The sequence below is a fragment of the Triplophysa dalaica genome, chromosome 8 (assembly GCF_015846415.1).
Source record: "Triplophysa dalaica isolate WHDGS20190420 chromosome 8, ASM1584641v1, whole genome shotgun sequence".
NCBI classification, from domain to species: domain Eukaryota; kingdom Metazoa; phylum Chordata; class Actinopteri; order Cypriniformes; family Nemacheilidae; genus Triplophysa; species Triplophysa dalaica.
The window spans coordinates 12,123,399-12,141,553 of record NC_079549.1 but is presented as its reverse complement, the minus strand read 5'-3'; the positions used below and the strand labels follow the sequence as shown (position 1 = coordinate 12,141,553).

Below are 18,155 nucleotides of genomic sequence, written 5' to 3'. Positions count from 1 at the left end.
ATTGCGGCTGCTGTTGGCAGCTGGAACGGGGGATTTGAGACATGGTAGGCAGTTAGACCAAACTCTAAAGGCCAAGTAGTTGAGCACTGTTTTATTGTATTACTGTTACTCTGAAAGAAAAAACGGTTAAAATTGAATGCGAGTTGTGATGCCAATGCACAGAAGCGCCTTAAAGAAGCAATCAGCCAATAGAAAAATGAAGGGCTGGCTATGGTTTATGACCAAAAACTTACTGATCATGAATGATCACTTGGACAGTGTGTTTATTTTCAAAGTGCTAGTGCTGTTAACATTTACCAAGAAATACAATTGGTCACCCTTCTGGCTAATCTGGCTAAAACATTATGTTACCACAGCGTTTCCTCCCAACACTCATGTGTAATCCTTACTCAGTGTATGCATTTTTTATAACCTAAAGCTTTGGCTGTTTAGACTTGTTTGTTGACAACTTTTCTGTCTTTATGCTGTAACAAACTGCAGGAAGACTCTAAAAATGCTAACGTGAAATTCAAAACAGATATTTCGCCTAAACTGACTACACTGAAAAAGAATTGTAGTTAGAGGAAGACTTTAGAAATGTGTTTTGCACATGCTGTGCACAGCTGCCAGCCATCACTCCAAGAATCCATTTAATCTGATTTAGAACCTTCTCACAGAAATTAAAGAGAGAGAGTTGGAGCCCAGAAAAGATCAGCTGGAATAGATGTGAACTTTCTGTGTAGTTGTAGGTGTGTTGCTTGCAATTTTGAAGATTGCTCTTTATTGTTAACAATAGAGTTGATGGACATCTTGCACTGAGGTTAAAAATTAGACTTTAATTGAAGGCTTAGATGTCTTGGTTCAGCAAGACTACTACTATGGGAGAAAAAAGTTAATATAAAGTTTACAAAGACTTTGAGCATTGTTAAAATCATCTGTTGTGTATATTCCTCTTTCTAGTATTTTGAAATATTATAGAGAAATAAACAATAGCTATATAAAAATGTGTGTTACAGATTTTGAATTTGAGGTCACACTTCCTCACCGTGTTTAGTATTGCTCAAACCCAGGCTGTATCCAGCTGGAACTAATCTGCAATCTGTGAAGCTTCCTTATTGACAATCTGGGCCCACCTGGCCTCACAAAAAGAGAAGAAAACTGTAGCTCACAGTCAAAAGAGATTTAATAATAACAAAAGTTTTTGAATGCATTTTGCTTTATTTAGAAAAAGGCTAGAAAAAGGCTAGACATTTTACAACGGTTTCTGACACATCTGAACTGAATAGTTCTCAGCTGGATGAACGTTGTAGGTAAAGTGTATGCTGCTTTTGGCAAATGGACTAGGTGTTTACAAATGTTTGGCTCTGATTGTAGACCTATTCAACTTTTATTTTCACTGTCTCTAGCCGTTTTGAACTGGTAGTTTAACTCCATCTGGCTTTTTTATTAGTGCAGTTAGCAACAACATAATCAAAGAACCAATCTTTTTATTTAACCCTGTATTGTGGATTTATAGTGGAGTTTTATAAAGCTGATAGTACTGTTTTTCAGACAGGTTGCATTATTTAGAAATTTCACATTATTACTGAACACGCAAAAATGGCTCTCATAATAAAGTTTGGGAAGTGTGTCGTTAAGCAGATACCGGCAATTGTAATTCTGTTTTTGGAATTTGAATCTTCTTTTGCGAATTCTAAAACCTGATTTGGTTGTTTATTTAAATACATTAAATATTATTCATTATTATGAATAATCAATATAAGCTGCACTTTAAAAAATAATGGTGCTTAAAAAGTTCTTCACAGCGATGACAGAGAAGAACCATAAGGGTTCCTTATGCAACCGTTTAGACAAAACAAAGGTTATTTTATTTTATTTAACTTACAATGGTTGATAAAAATGTAAAGTTGTCAACACAAAAAGAAAATACATTTGTATTTTAATCCTTTAAGACTGAAGAACTGTTAGATAGGAACCAAAATAAATACTGTTTGTCTGTAGAAATTTGATGAATAATCTTACTTCCAGCAAGAATTTTATCAAATGTATGTGCACATAAACAAATAAATAAATCTCCCAGGATATCAGAGCCATTGCAACACTGAGTTCTGCCACCATTTCCTGTCCTCTCTCTCTAGTACTGTTTAATTAAAGTGGAAAAAAGTTCTTAATACAACAGCTTAAATGACTCAGAATTACAGGTAGTTTTGCTTCCAGCAGGCAGGTTTGCAGACATGTGATTCGGGTGACTCTGTTTCAGTTGCTCCATGACTATGCAGAGGAAACTCTGAACAAGTACAGTTTAGGAACTCCACAATATCCCTACAGTTACCCATGAAAACTCTTGGAAAACATCACTGAATAGATAAACTGGAATCAAACACACCATTAAAATGTTTTTGTTTTACAAGCATGTCCAACAATATTCCCAGCGCTCTCAACCTCAAAAAAACTCAACCAGTGTTTGTTTTAATGTTAAATGCCATTCTGGTGGTTTTGGTACTGTCCAAAATAAACCATGAAATCCTGGTTGAGACTTATGAGACTGGGTCTTCATGCAAAGATGGAGTAAAGAAAATATTTGTATTTGTTTATTAATGACTGCCGATTACTTGAACGAAGTGGTGTTGTGCTTAGTTCGTTCTTAAACTGCATTTGGCAATTAATAGCTGGTTTGGTTGTTTATGAAGCTCTTCCCTCAACACCCCCAAAAAACATTGTAAACAAAGTCATTACTCACTCTAAACATAAAAGTCTAAGAAGGCAGGACTCAGATCTTGAGTGCAGAGGAGTTCAAAATTGTAAGCAGTAATGCAGTATTGAGTCAACAAGATTTGAAAGGGCAAAACTGGTTTATAACCGGAGCAGGATTATTATGGGCTTTCCTCAGAGATTTCTGTTCTGTTTTGTAGAAGGTATAAAATAGATATGTTTTTTAATGTAGCCTACTGAGCAGTTTTGTTTCATATAGTGAGACTTATGTCATCAAAGATTTCCAAAGGCTTTGACAACAAAAGTTGAAGTGTTGGAGCATTTATGATCCATTTTCACTTCATTCTGGCAACTTTATTTTCTTTTTTTCTCAAATATTTTATCAAAATATATATAAGTATTTGAATCAGTGAGGCCGCACAAAACCAGACATTCTTCTACTGTATTTAATGTAAAAGACAGGTGTACAGGAGTGAGATGAAAGCAGTTTAAGGCCCTATATGGCAAAAGAGCTAGGTTGGAGATTTATATGTGAAGTGAACTAGTTTAAATCTTGCTGACACGTTGTGTAGTTAATGCATTCCCATAATTACTGCCTTGTCCTTCTGAAACATGCTTATAAAATTGGGAAATCTATGTTGAGGAACTACTGCACTGTTGAATCTCATTCATCGATTCATGAGAAATTAATGTTAATACTCCAGGATTCTGCCATACTTCAGCAACTGGTATCACCTGGGATGAATTAGATGTGCATTACATTTCAAATTATACGACAGTGAAAACTTGATCTTGCAGGATTGACCCCTCACTTTGATCCAACCGGCTTGGGTCAACTTTGTATGTTTGAGTTGTGACATCATCAGCTACGAAACAGCTTTTTTGTGTTGAAGTTTGTTGCTGATCTTGTGTTACATGGTATTGACACTTGGTCCTTATGTCTTTTGTGCATTGTGTGAAATGACACACAATAAGTACAAATAGAAGGCAATGTTTCTTCTAATTTTATTAAAATCACAATTTCCTATTCATAGCCAAGAAACAACGTTTTGTATTAACATATATGAAGAGTTTGCATCCAAAATGAGATAACTCCGTTTTAACATTGTTAAAATAATCATGTTTTTTTATATTATGTTTGTGATGTTTCCTTCTCTAAGTAGCCAAGGAAACAAGTTGAGAGGGGTGTGACCTGAAAAAAACTTGCTTTAGTCGGTTACATCAACTTCCAAATACGGAGCAATCATACCAAATACGGCCTTGGGTCTGTTTCTCATTTATGACTCTCTCTCTTTCTCTTCCCATTGTGCTTCTTCTCTGTCTCTATTCCCCTACAGAGGAAAGTGGGAGGCGTGGAAAAGTTTCTGGGTTGTGTGTTCTGTCCCAGGCTGGAGTGAGTGGCACTGCTCTGGAGAGCACACAGTCAGCTAAACAGACCAGCATCTCCAGCACCCGAGCTAGTTAGCATCATCTGTGACTAACCTATCCACAACAGTTCACTGAAGGAAACTACCAGGAAGATAATGACCTAATAGTTGTCTTTTTTGCAGATATTTGCGATCCCATAGAAATACTGTGGAATACAGTACTCTGAATTCTGTATTCCAGAGGTGAGCGATACATTTTTATATGCTTCATGCAAAGATTTGTGAAATGACCATTTAGTGCATGGGTGCGGTTATGATGGATGATACAGATGCTAATGTGCTTTGCTGCATTGTTTCTAAAAATGTGTTAAAAGGCATTTTGCTAAACGGTGATCCTGCACACACCCTTTTCTTCTCTATGAGGCTTGGTTTGTATTGTTTGTTCAATGCACATGACATGTAAGTGAATCCGCATTATAATTATAATTTTTATCGTGAAGGGGTAAAGTTATTTCCCTTGCTTTGAGATAAGGAGTTTTTAGTTGCAGCACAGGAAGAGGAGTTGAATGGGCAAAGTGCTCTGAAAAGTAGAATACATAAGGAGGGGCTCTGTCCACTGTGTGCAGGGCAAAAACTTTTGAAGGAAACTCTTGAAGATCGTGTTTTTGATGGTTTTGTAGTGTTTTTGAAATAGTTTTATAAGATGTTTTAACGATGAAATGCACATTTGTAAAAAGGACACTAAGCAGGGTAATCATAGTAACAATCTGGTTGGGTAGTCACGCAGCATTTTGTTTAGGTTGAGATAATATCCCCTGGATATCAGTAGCTTGTTTAAACAGAAGCAAATCTGGTTTAATCATGCAATTTTCTACCACTGTAGACTCTTTTCAAATCACACCTTCTGCCCAGTGCTGTAAAGAGCGGGAGATGTGAAACGCTTTTTCCACAGTCACTGCCAGATGGACAAAGAATGCTGGGAGAGTAAGAGCTCAGACATTAAACTTTAGTGAAGCAGAACCAGATGTGGGCCTTTGCAAACTACAGAACCTTTCACAGATCCATCACACTTCATTCTCCGACATACTGTACATATGCATACAGTACATACTGTATAGAAGCAGAACTACCACAATCACTATTTGTGTGTTCTGAGAATGACTTGAGCAATAGACTGTAGGATCTGATCTAGTCTTTTGACAGAGCCTATTCATGAGAGATTTTCCATTATTTTCAATAAGCCTTTTCATTATTAGAAAGTCCTAATGTGTCCTGACTTTTTTGACCTTTAGTACTGGTCATTTGTCAGTCACTTTTTTGGGCCTTGGATTTCCCCGTTGAGGCAGATTTAATACAGGCAAGGTGAAGACCACTAGAGGACAATGTTGAGATGCCTTGTTTGGTGCTTTAGATTTTCAGACTGAGTTTAAGGTGGGAACTGGTTCAAACATATGTTTTATACCTTGTTATTCTGAGCCAATCCAATAATAACCTTAAATGAGAGTAAAATGTAATATTCTTTATTTATTATAATATGGCATGAATGACACCAGTTTAATTTTGTTACGGTAATTTATTCGTTTTTTTGTAAGTATTTTTGTTCATGTTGTGTATAGACTACCTTTAGACTGACATACATTTAAAAGTGACTATTTTTATAGCATTCTTTGTGCATATTTTTCATACAATGAGCGTTAAGTTTTAAATAAACTAAATAACTTCAAGTTCTGTTGAGGTTTGCCTCATTGGATATCCTGTTTTAAATTAAACAGTGTTTCACGTTGATTTTAATAGCAATTAATCAATCCAATTTTATTGTATACTTGCTAAAATGTCTCAAGAATGCAAGTTTTGCTTGACAAATTGCCCACGATGTACTGTAGGCCATATTGTTAATGTTGGCAAATCTTTAAATATTACAGAATAATGAAACTACTAATGTTGGCTTATAGAGTAACATGGCAACGTACCACCAAAACTAATTTAGAGAATAATTTGTTCTGTGACTCAAGGTTTCCCAGTTCAGAAACTCTTGAGACTGGTTCGATGGAAAGAACAGTATTTTCCTATAATTCTGCATTACTCAGAGTTTTACAATAGAGCCATTCATTCTTATTTAGAGCTCAGCGGGTGAAATTTTGCTTTCTTGCTCCTGTCTGTGTGTAGCAATGCATTTTTGTTTGTGTCCAGTTCTCTGCACACAATAGTATTTACTGGCAAGTGAGAAAGGCTGATGTGGGAACAAATCCATTTGAACTCTTGAAATCTAACAGCTATGTGGATCTGTTCCATGGGGTGGAAACAGGTCATAAATCTCAATGCTCTGCCAAAACTATTCCTCTCCTCCAAAATATAAGTGTAAACTATTTTGTGGCCTTCTGAAATGTTTATGCCATGTTTCGTAACATATGGTGAAAACAATCCTATGGAAACTATAGGTGGAATATCATAAAATGAGCTTCTGAACTTGGCCCTGTGAAGTCTAGTAAAATCCTTGTGTGCTCAAATGTGTACTGTATTGTGTGTAGACCATGCATTTTAGACAAATGTAAAAGGATTTTCCTCTTTTTCTTTTCAGTTGTCCATTTTAACGTGGACAATGTGGAAGCCGAGGCTGGCGCTGTACGCCCTCTTGGGTGTTATGGCTTTTGGCCTATTCCCAAATCTTGAAGCTCAGGATGGTAAGTTTATTCCATGCATCGTTTCAGTACTGCTGATAATACAAGCAATAAATTTAAAACATCTGTTTTAACTTGCCTACATGGGGTGAATTAAATAGAAACATAAAATAGGTCATGCTTTATTTGAAAAGTGCTATTGCTAAACATTCAGTTCTTTTTGTTCTGCATAGAACAACTCATGGAGTAACAAAGGAGCTTAATGTTAGGATTAACATTAGCCTTATTGCATCAGTGTACCGTCACCTTTATATTCAAACTTTGGTGTGAGATGCCATATCTGTCACAGTATCAGTAGAAATGAGTAATTGGGTGCTTGGGTGCTGGATAAATCAGACATAGCTGGTTACTGATACTGTGAAGTAATTCATATGCTCTAAAATATGCTGGGTTGTTGTTAACCCATGCTTGGGTAAAATATGGATAAACCCAACCGTTGGATTAAATTAACCTAGAAAATGTTTATATTTGACCCAACTATGGGTTGAAACCACCCACATTTTTTTGACAAGTAGAAAGTATCTGTTGTACTTTAAGATCCTTTGAACTGTCAAAGATAACAAATAACATAATTTTATGTTTACGTCATTAATCCTGATGGGGTCGAGAGCTTCTGTCAGCATCAGGAACGGCCACAGCCAGTTTATACTGACTAAGGGTAATCCATGCAGAACTGTCCCAGATATAACCCCATTAACTTCTCCCATACTGTTAACTTCACTGGTTTCATCACAAAATAACATTTGCTGCATGTTGTGACACATTTGCTCAATGATAGTACAGTTAAATTGTAACACAATTCACAACCAACATCATCTACCACCTATCTGTTTTACCATAATCCATTTACCTATCTGTTCATCCACTTCTCCAATACATTTTGACAAACAAGATTAGATACATTACGGATGGAACTATTCTTTCAAAAATCTAAGTTTATCTTTTTAGACTTTAGAGATCATCAGCAACAACTGATGATGGCTAATCACCCAACACAGCTTGAGACACACAGTTTTGAGAGCTCAGTGTCTGATTCTTATGTGTTTGTTTCGACTGTCTTCACTGTGTAACTGTGCAAGGAGAAGAAATTCTACCAAAATCAATACAATGATGAACCTGTTTGTTCTCATCTTTGAAATGCCCATGCACAAGAGCATTAATAATTAAATATACTTTATTGTAAATGCCAAATGAGCGGATCATCTGCAGGTTCAAAGATGAGACAGAAGGGTCATTACTGGTCCTTTTGCCACTGAATACTGTAACATGAGTCTGCATGATCTGACTGAACACAAGAGGATGACAAGAAACAATTGGCACACATACATCAATACACAAAGTAAGAACTACACAAACAAAATCACCAACACGATATAATTCTTCCCAAATTTGGGTGAATAAAAATGCAGAAAGATCAAGCATCTTTCTTGGTTCAGAAGACATGCAGTATATTGTGTTTGTGTTGTGTTTTTTATTATGGATTTTAATTATCCATGATAATTGTTTATGCTTTCACCCTTCCCCTCTCTCCCTCTCACTTTACCGTGTTTTAACCCACATGTTTTGCATTATGTTTTGTCTCTCTATCCTCTCTCTATTTCTCCCCTCAAAGTCCCAGCCGACCTTGTGCTCTTAATTGACGGATCAGAGAACATTGGAGCTGACGACTTTCCCCTCGTCCGCGATTTGGCTGTCCAAGTGATTGAGGGGCTTGCCGTGGGCAAGGATGCAATCCGCGTAGCCGTTGTGCTTTACGCTGAAAACCCTGAGACTCAGTTCTATCTCAATAGCCATGACAGCAAAGAGAACATCCTCACTGCTATCCAGGGAATTCAGTACCCTGGTGGTCCTGAGGCAAATCTCGGGGCAGCCTTGGAAGAGGTGACAGAAAGTCTGTTGGGTCCAGATGCAGGGGGAAGGGGAGAGGAAGGGGTCCCACAGGTACTGATGGTGATCAGTGCTGGGCAGTCTAGTGATGATATCAGTCAGGGCGAGAGGGCCCTGAAGCAGGCCAGTGTGTACACCTTTGGCCTTGCTGTAGGGGATTTTGATACTGCTCAATTGGAAGCTGTTGCTACGGACACAAGGTTTGTGCTGTCTGAATCTGATGTCAGAACAGTGGCAAACGCAGGTGACCAGATGCTACAGTTCATTAATGGGGTCGCCCTGCGCACCATTGTGATTGAAACTAATTTTGTAGAAGGTATGTAAATACAGATTGTGGTGGATTTAAAGTAACAGGATTCTATGACAGTACATTAACAACCATGGACATGGATATTTTATAAACAAAACTAACAGGTTAATATTTATTAGGTGCGAGTAAAAAATTGAATGATAACTGTATATATCGTCCTGAGAAATTTATTCTTGGAGTGTTCTCCTATGGAATTTCATGCTGGCATTCCAAATTAAAAAGAATTTTGATATCAAACATATTAATTCAGTATTTGTACTCAAACCATTTCATTCCCTATTTATATTTTTACCATAATGAAAAACCCATCAAAACAACAATGTGATGATGAGAATTATGTTGTGATCGAAGAAAAAAAAACTAAGCTATTTTATTTTTTATGTGTGTAAAGTAGTTGACATTTGCCTCAAATGTCAATATTGGCATATTCATCATTACTAATTGCAAAATATCCTTTTAAAACATACGTTTGTATGTTGGTTTTCTTTTGAAAGAAGTTATGTTTCCACAATAATATTTTTGTGTAGAAAATCATTTCAAATCTACAACCAAATGTCTTAAGATATTAAACAAATGTAATTAAAACATAAAGTTAAAGTTTACAAAAAACAAAAAATTGTTCCATAGCATGATCTTGTTTATAATATGCATAACTACTAAACAAAATTCTCTTTTGTCTTTTTAGCATTGGCTGTTGGAAGGAGAGATATTATTTTCCTCATTGACAGTAGTATGGGTACAACCCTTGTCAATGCAGTGCGAGAATTCATCAGAAAGTTTATTGACAGCATGCCAATTGGCCCTGATCAGGTGCAGGTTGGAGTAGCCATGTTCTCCTCTGCCCCCAAGGTGGAGATTAACCTCAACTCATTCGTCTCCAAAGAATCCCTAATCTCAAACCTTGGAAGAATAAAACCCAGACCTTCATCTGAAGTCAACATTGGTGCTGCTCTGGATTTTGTAAGGACCGACATGCTCAGACCTGAGAGTGGGAGCCGTATTCAACAAAGAGTGCCACAGCTTGTTCTGCTACTGACCAGTAAAAAATCTAAAGACAGTGTCCAGCAGTCAGCTGAAGCTCTTCGGCAGATGGGTGTTCTGACTTTGGCTGCAGGCTCCAGGTCTGCTGATGAGGCTGAGCTCAAACAAATAGCTTTTGACGAAAGTCTGGTTTTCATGCTCAAGGACTTCAGGATATTGACACGCAACCCCCAAAAAATAGTCTCCTCTCTCTCAACGTTATCTGGTGTTATTGAATCAGAGACTCCAACTGAAACGGGTAACATAATGTTCTGTTTATTTAATAATTGTACAATGTTTAATGAATTTAGATGAACGCCCGATTTAACAAAAGTATTCAATAAAACTTTCAGGTCCAGTTGTGGATGTCACTACAGTCCAAACCCAAAAAGTTGTCAGAGACATTCTCTTTGTGGTGGATGGATCCAGCTATGTTGGAAATGCCAATTTACAGTATGTCCGGGACTTCATCTCTGGAGTGGTGAACAGACTAGACGTACGACCTGAGCGAGTACGCATCGCCCTGATGCAGTTTGATGAGGGACAGCGTACAGAGTTTTTTTTTAACACGCACAACACCAAACAGGAAGTGCTCTCTAGCATTGCTCAGTTTAGTCTGATGGGAGGACGTGCATTAAACACTGGTGCTGCCCTCCAGTATGCACTAAGCAACCATTTCCAGGCATCAGCTGGGTCTCGTAAGAGTCAGGGGATCCAGCAGGTACTGGTGCTGATAACAGGAGGTCCCTCTCAAGATGCGGCCAAGAGTCTCGCAGACCGAGTTGCTCTCGCTGGAGTTTTGACTTTTGCTGTTGGAGCTGGTCAGGTGGAAGAGAGTTTCCTGACAAAGGTTGCTTTTGTAGAAGATTTGGCGTACTACAGAAGAAGTTTTCGTGAAATATCAAGCGTTATTGATGAGATCATGATACCTCTGGTCACTGTTGTTGGGGAGACTGATACAGTAGTTAAGGAGATAGGTAAGTTAAGTTAAATATGAAAACAAGAAATGTTCATAGACTGTTGCCTTTGCAGTAATTCAATAGCACTTTTTTACCATCAATCATTATATTCTTAAAAAAATTGTTAACCTAAAAAACTAAAACATGCAAAAGCATTTTTGGAAACAAAATCGAAATGTCTTTTCTGTTCCAATTACTGTTCTTCACACTATGTGAATTTATCTAAGCTTGCATATCATTAATTATTGAATTATCTGTCTTGAATTTTTTATTTTTCTTAATTTCTTAGAGGTTGAACCCCCTGTGCCTTCTGGTGATAAAAGAGATGTTGCATTCTTGATTGACGGCTCTGATGATGTCCGAGGGGACTTTAGCTACATCCGTGAATTCATTTCCAAAGTCATTGCACCTCTTGATATTGGCATAGATAAAGTAAGAGTTGCTGTGGTCCAGCATAGTGAGAGACCAAGCACTAACTTCTACCTAAACACTTACAAAACCAAAGATGAAGTGATGACGGCTGTAAATGGACTTACCCTGGCTGGTGGCAGAAGTTTGAATACTGGTGCTGCCTTGACCTTCATGAAAAACACCATCTTATCAACAGCACGGGGCAGTCGAGCAGCCCAGAATGTCCCCCAATTTTTGATTGTCCTGACTGGAGGAAGATCAAGAGACAGCGTGAGGGAACCTGCGGTTGCCCTTAAGACCGAAGGAGTTGTCCCTTTTGGTGTCGGAGTGAAAAATGCAGACCCTAAACAGATTGAGGCCATTTCGCACAATCCATCATTTGCTTTCAATGTCAGGGAGTTCAGCGAGCTCAACACGGTTCAGCAAAGACTCCAGAATTATGTGAGTCTTCCAAAAGAACAACTTAAGGTCGTTCTAGAAGAAGGTAATAACAATTTTCTTTATATTTGGCTTTGGTTGGCATGCGGTTGTCTGATGGCTCTTTTGAGTGGCTGTGCTATTTTCTTTTTCTAAACATTTCTCATTGATGTAATGTGTCTTAGCTGATGCCAAAGACATAGCAAAAGATGTTGTGTTCCTTTTGGATGGGTCTGATGGTACTAGAAGTGTATTCCATGCAATGAGTGCTTTTGTCCAAAGAGTTGTTGAGAAGCTCAATGTGGAGGAGAGCAAATACAGGGTATCTGTGGTTCAGTACAGTGACAATCCAAAGGTTGAGTTTTATCTGAAAACGTACTCAACAAAAGCAGAGGTTTTAAATACCATAAAGGTGCTAAAACACAAAGGTGGAAGAGAGGCTAACACTGGAGCAGCTCTCCAGTTTGTGAGGCACCAGGTTTTCACTTCCTCATCTGGGAGTAGACGACTACAAGATATTCCTCAAATACTAATATTGATGAGTAGCAGATCGTCTAGCGATGAAGTTATAGGACCTGCCATGGCACTAAAAGATATTGACATCAAGACAATAAGCATAGGTGTGGAAAATGCAGATTTAGATGAGCTGAAAACTGTTTCATTCCAATCCCAATTTGCATATGTCAATGGATTCGATGGCTTCCCTCTTATTCAATCACAACTAGTTTCTGCTATTAAGAACAATGACAAATTTGGAGTAATTTTAAACACAGAAGCTCCAGAATCAACTGGTAAGAATTTTCAGTATAAGCAATCAATTTGCAAACTTAAAAAAAAAATGTTTCTGTTTATGTTCAGGTATTTTTATCATCGCTGTAGCGATGGAATCCATTTCATGTCATTATGTTTCAATGTCGCTATGTTTCACTGAATAGACTGAATTTGATATGATTCTCCACAATCTTATTTTTCTTCTTTCTTCTCTTTCATGTCTTCAGTTAACATCTTTTGTACTTAAAAGATGTTTGTTCCATAAAAGTTTTTGAACTACATTGCACTTACAGGTGCTTTCAAAAATTCAACATTATCTTCACATTCTGACCCACCAAATAGTATTTGAAGGGTCAATGCAACTGATATTTTCTGCTTTGCTTGCACATTTCTTTCCAGACACTTTTTTGGCTATATAAAAAAATATCCCTTTTTTTCTGTCTTTCTTTCTTATTACTTGCTTGAAATAGGAATTAACAAAAGGGATATAGTATTTCTCCTTGATGGCTCAGATGACTCCTACAATGGACTTCTTTTCATCCGTGAATTTATTTGTCGGATGGTGGAGGATCTTGACATTGACCAGGACATTGTTCGAGTTGCTGTAATACAGTACACTGAAGATGCTTCTGTCCATTTTCTGCTTAATACTTACAATAGTAAGAAGGCTGTGATTCATGCCATTAATGGCCTGACAGCAAAAGGTGGACAAATCCTAAATACCGGGGCAGCACTACGGTATGTCAGAAATCATGTTTTTACTGCTACATCTGGAAGTAGACATCAGCTAGGAGTCCCTCAACTGTTGATTCTCATGACTGGTGGAAAATCCAGTGATGATGTGGCAAGACCTGCTGAAGATCTCAAACATTTAGGAGTTCTTTCCCTTGCAATTGGAATGAAGAAATCTGTAGAGGCCGAGCTCCAAAGAATAGCATTTTCAGATAGATTTCTTTTTAACCTTCCTGTCATTGGTCAACTTTTAGTCATACAGCCTAATATCCTCTCCTTTATCAAATCTAATATGGCAATTGAACCCCCTACTATCATCGGTAAGAATAACCACACTTCCTTGCCATTTTCCTTAATTCAATTCTCATTCTTCTTTGACTTTTCTTTTTAAAAATTTAACTTGATGGAAAATGTCCTTTCACTAAATTGCTTGCATTACCATGAGGCCATTGTTTTGATTCAGCTTTCTCATATTGTTCAAGACTATGTTCTTGACTTTTGCTTATTCAGAGAACTTTCATGATCATCCACAGATCCTCTTAACCATGGAAGAGTCTCTGTGCTTGTGGACATTCCTCTTCAGCTTAAGCTCTTGTGTGAGCCAATGATATCTCGATCATTGTTGGTATCATTTGAAAACCTCTCGTTCTTTGCTTTTTCAATTGCTTGATTGATCTTACTCTTTGAGTACAAATACACATTAGTATTATATTACATGATTCAATTATTTTTGCACACCTTGTATATTCAAATTATTTCATAAAAACAGAAAGAAAGCATGCAAATTTGATGTGAGTTTATTTTTTGTAGAATATTTGACTGAAGTCATTTAATTTTAATCCCAGTGGAATTAGATGCAGCTCAAAGAGACATTGTCTTTCTCCTGGATGGGTCTGATGATACTAGGGATGAATTTAAATACATGACTCAGTTTGTTAAAAGAGTGGTGGACAAACTCAATATAGGACTGAGCGGAGACAGAGTGTCTGTGGTACAGTACAGCACAGAACCACAAGTCCATTTTTATCTGAACACATATAACACAAAGCAAGAAGTTATAGATTCAATTAAGAGCCTGGACCACCAGGGTGGAAGACCTCTCAACACAGGAGGAGCTCTTGGGTATTTAAAAAACAACATGTTCATTCCCTCCTCTGGGAGCAGACTGCTAGAGGGGGTTCCTCAGATTCTTATACTTGTGACTGGAGCAAGGTCTCAGGATGATGTTAGAGCACCTGCCGCTGGACTCAAACAGGACAATATTGTCTCATTCAGTATCGGCACTGAAAATGCAGATGTTATTCAGCTGCAGACAATCTCATATACTCCTGGTCATACCCTTACTGTCCCTCAATTTGATGACCTTGAAGACATTGAACAAAAACTTGTATCATATGTGAAAAGAGTTCCGCGCCAGCCCAGGAGGCTTCAACCAACTACAAAAGGTAAGAATGAATTTGATTTACCATTTGAATTTCCCTTGGTCATGTTTTAGCTGCTCAAGAACATTGTGAGGAAAAAAAGAAAAATATAGGTGCTTTAAAGCAGCTTATCTTTGCGTTGTCTGGATTTCTAAGGTGTATGGACTAATGATATAACCTTTTAAATATTTATGTTGTCTGTTATAACAGATGCTGATAAAAGAGATTTTGTTTTTTTGATCGATGCCTCTGATGACACAAGGGGAAGTTTCTCAGGAGTGCAAAACTTTATTCAGACCCTGGTTCAGCAACTGAATGTGGCACCAGATAAAGATCGTGTTTCAGTGGTCCAGTACAGTGACAACACATTAGTTGATTTCCACTTGAATACACATTCATCCTTAGATGATGTTTTAAACCATGTGAAACATCTGATTCATAAAGGAGGAAGGCTACGGCACACAGGGGCAGCATTACAGTTTGTTATGGACAACATGTTTACAGCTGCTGCAGGGAGTAGACATATGGAAGGTGTGCCGCAGGTGCTAATTCTCCTGATTTCTGGAAGGTCCAATGATGATATTCAAGGATCAGTTAAAGCTTTGAAAGACATTGGTGCTGTTTCTTTAGGTATTGGTACCGCAAATGCTGATACGCTTGAGTTACAAACAATTTCCCATCAATCAAATTACCTTTTTATTTCTGATTTTGAGAACACTTCTGAAGTTCAAAAGAATATTCTAACATTGATAAATGGGGCATTTTACCACCAGCTGCCAACAATAGGGCCTCAGGTCTCTGGTAAGAGAAAATACTTCTATTTTATAACTTGTCTGTGCATGCAGTCTCACAAATGATGTGGTAACAAAGTAGAATAAATACAATTTCTACTTATAATGAAATTATTAAATTGAAAGTTCACCCCAAAATGAAAATTCTGTCATGACTTATTCACACTGTTGTCATTTCAAACCTGTGTGCCTTTATTTTTGCTGCAAAACACTAAAGAATATAGGAAGAGTTTGAATTTTCTCAATTTTTCAAAAATCATGTTTTTTATTATGTTAGCATGTATTTATTGTTTTATTTTGTTAGTTAGTTTCGCCTAAATCAAAACAAACCAACTGCAGTTTGATTGATGTTAATTAGAATGCACAAACACACATATTTTGAAGAATGTAACCGAAAACTTTGTGAATTTGTAAATTCCGAGGTGCCGGAATAATGGGGCGTGGCAGATCCGGCAAATTAGTCGGGTGGGGAGAAGTAACGGAATGTGCTATATCTAAGGGGTTTTCTATCCAGCTATTTAGATGTTTTAAAAATGCAAATAAAAAGCCTTAATGAAAACGGACATTCGAAGATAATCTCTATTAAAGAAATTTAACAGGATTTTATCTTGAGTTCGCCTTAGTTCAAATGCACGTTAAGTTGATGTTGTGAATATTTGTGCATGTAAATAAATAAAACAAAGCTCTTAACATTTGTGTAGAATTCAGAAGTTTAAAGTTAAATTTAAATTACACATTCGGGTGCAGGATGAGGCTTCCGTGTATAACGTTAGACATATTAAGCATTTAATCATCCGTTAACTGTCTTTCATCAGTTCTTCTGCTTCCGACAAAACAAATATATCTCTCTGAAGTGTCCATCACGACAAGTTCCCTTCAATATATAATGCAAAACATGTGACGCGAATAAATGTACAGATTATTTGACAATTAACAGATTAACAAAACGAAGGGGAAAAAACGGGGATAATGCTACTGAGTTTGATTCAGATTGTGAGGCGGAGCGCCCCACAAATAAGTTAAACGAAAGGAGATGACAGAGCGCGTCCTGTAACTAATTCTTTATTTTGCAAAAGCACAATGCTCAGTTTTAAGTGCAACTGTGTACACGACTAAAAGTAGCTAATTTATGCATTATAAGTAACAGCTCACGCGATTGTACTGGCACCTTAAACCCTGTTTATATTCGCGTCTGGCTCCACTTCGCGAGCCTCCGCTGACTGCGCGCGCCCCTCCCCGTACGGACGGGCGTTTATACTGGACGCGTTCGCCGTTGAGATATTCTTTGAAACGACAGGGGGCGTCTGCCAAATGAGGTGCTGGATTTCGGAGGAGCCTGGTACGGATTAATACACTTTGCGGTTCCCCTTCACTTTCTTTTGTATAGACACAAAACCAATACAAGTGAATGGGTACCCCCACTGTTTGGTTACCAACATTCTTTAAAATATATTATTTTGTGTCATGCAGCAGAAAGAAAGCCAAACAGGTTTGAAATGACAATAGGGTGGGTAAATGATAACAAAATCTTATGGTGATCTATCCTTTTAACGTGTGGATGTGCTTTGAATGTACTCAGGAAAATATTTTATAGTGGTATATGTTGACATGGCTTTCTGTTGCAGAATCTGTCAAAAGGGATGTTGCATTTCTTATTGATGGATCTGATGATTCTAGAAATGGTTTTGAGGCTATTCGCAATTTTATGCAAAAAGTGGTTGAGGGTTTAAATGTGGATGAAGATTTTGATAGGGTGGCTGTTGTCCAGTACAGTCGAAATTCCACAGCAAATTTTTATCTCAGCTCGTACTCAACTAAAGAAGAGGTCCTTAATTCAATACGTTCCATGAGGCACAAAAGTGGAAGACCACTGAATACCGGAGCTGCTTTGCGATTTATTAAAGAAAATATATTTACACCTTCATCTGGAGGCAGAAGTCATGAGGGTGTAGCTTCGATTCTGTACTTATGTAGTGGTGGTAGATCCAATGATGACGTAAGAACCATTTCGCAAGATTTAAGAGAAAGAAACATTAAAGTCTTTACAACTGGCACAAGAAATGCTGACACACTTGAGTTACAGACAATGGCTTCTACACCAGATAATGCTTTCTTTGTTAATGACTTTACCTCCTTGAACCGCATTTTACAAAGAGTTTCTTCTGTTTTGACAAGTGGTTATGAAATTCCTGAGCAGCTTCCGACAACTCATGGTAAGTTTTTATAACTGATATGTGTTTTGCTACTTAATCATTATTCTATTTGCTATGTTAGGGTATGCTACCATTTAAAAGATTAGTCTGGTATTTAATTGTCCTTTGTAGTTATACAAAATCGATTGCCTGACTCTGGCATGTGGTTATCACTGATAACACTTTTTAGTTTAGACCGTTTCATCGAACGCGCGCACACCTGACCTCCCAGTTAACTTCTGTTTTTTGTTTAGCTAGTGTGTAATAATAAAACGATTTATATTTTATTTAACTTATGTTAACCTTAATTTGTATAATTATTTTACTGTATAGTAATTGTATATAATAAATGATTTGTTGAATTTTGTTCTATGTACATTTTATTCAATGAAAATTTGTTGAATGGGTCCTGTAGTCTTTAAACAAACCGTATGGTACATTGATATCTAGCGGTTAAGCTTGGTATCGCAGTCTAAATAAAAAATATCGGAAAGATAAGTTTAGCCAA

At 37.3% G+C, this 18,155-nt stretch overlaps 2 protein-coding genes across 2 annotated transcripts in view; both read left to right on the top strand.

Moving 5' to 3' along the window:
- Positions 1–4,147, top strand: part of LOC130427847 (collagen alpha-3(VI) chain-like) — a 54,733-nt gene extending 50,586 nt beyond the window's left edge. The window contains exon 8 of the mRNA XM_056755556.1: positions 4,029–4,147. The gene's annotated coding sequence lies outside the window, so the exon portion shown is untranslated. The remainder of the gene's footprint in view (positions 1–4,028) is intronic.
- LOC130427846 (collagen alpha-3(VI) chain) lies at positions 4,093–17,828 on the top strand. The gene is made up of 9 exons (XM_056755554.1): positions 4,093–4,301; positions 6,637–6,739; positions 8,349–8,939; positions 9,619–10,212; positions 10,307–10,930; positions 11,202–11,807; positions 14,089–14,688; positions 14,875–15,465; positions 17,081–17,828. Exons 2-9 carry the CDS (start codon positions 6,658–6,660, stop codon positions 17,680–17,682), a joined length of 4,290 nt encoding a protein of 1,429 aa, XP_056611532.1. The 5' UTR covers positions 4,093–4,301; positions 6,637–6,657; the 3' UTR covers positions 17,683–17,828.
- The last annotated feature ends 327 nt before the right edge of the window (positions 17,829–18,155 follow it).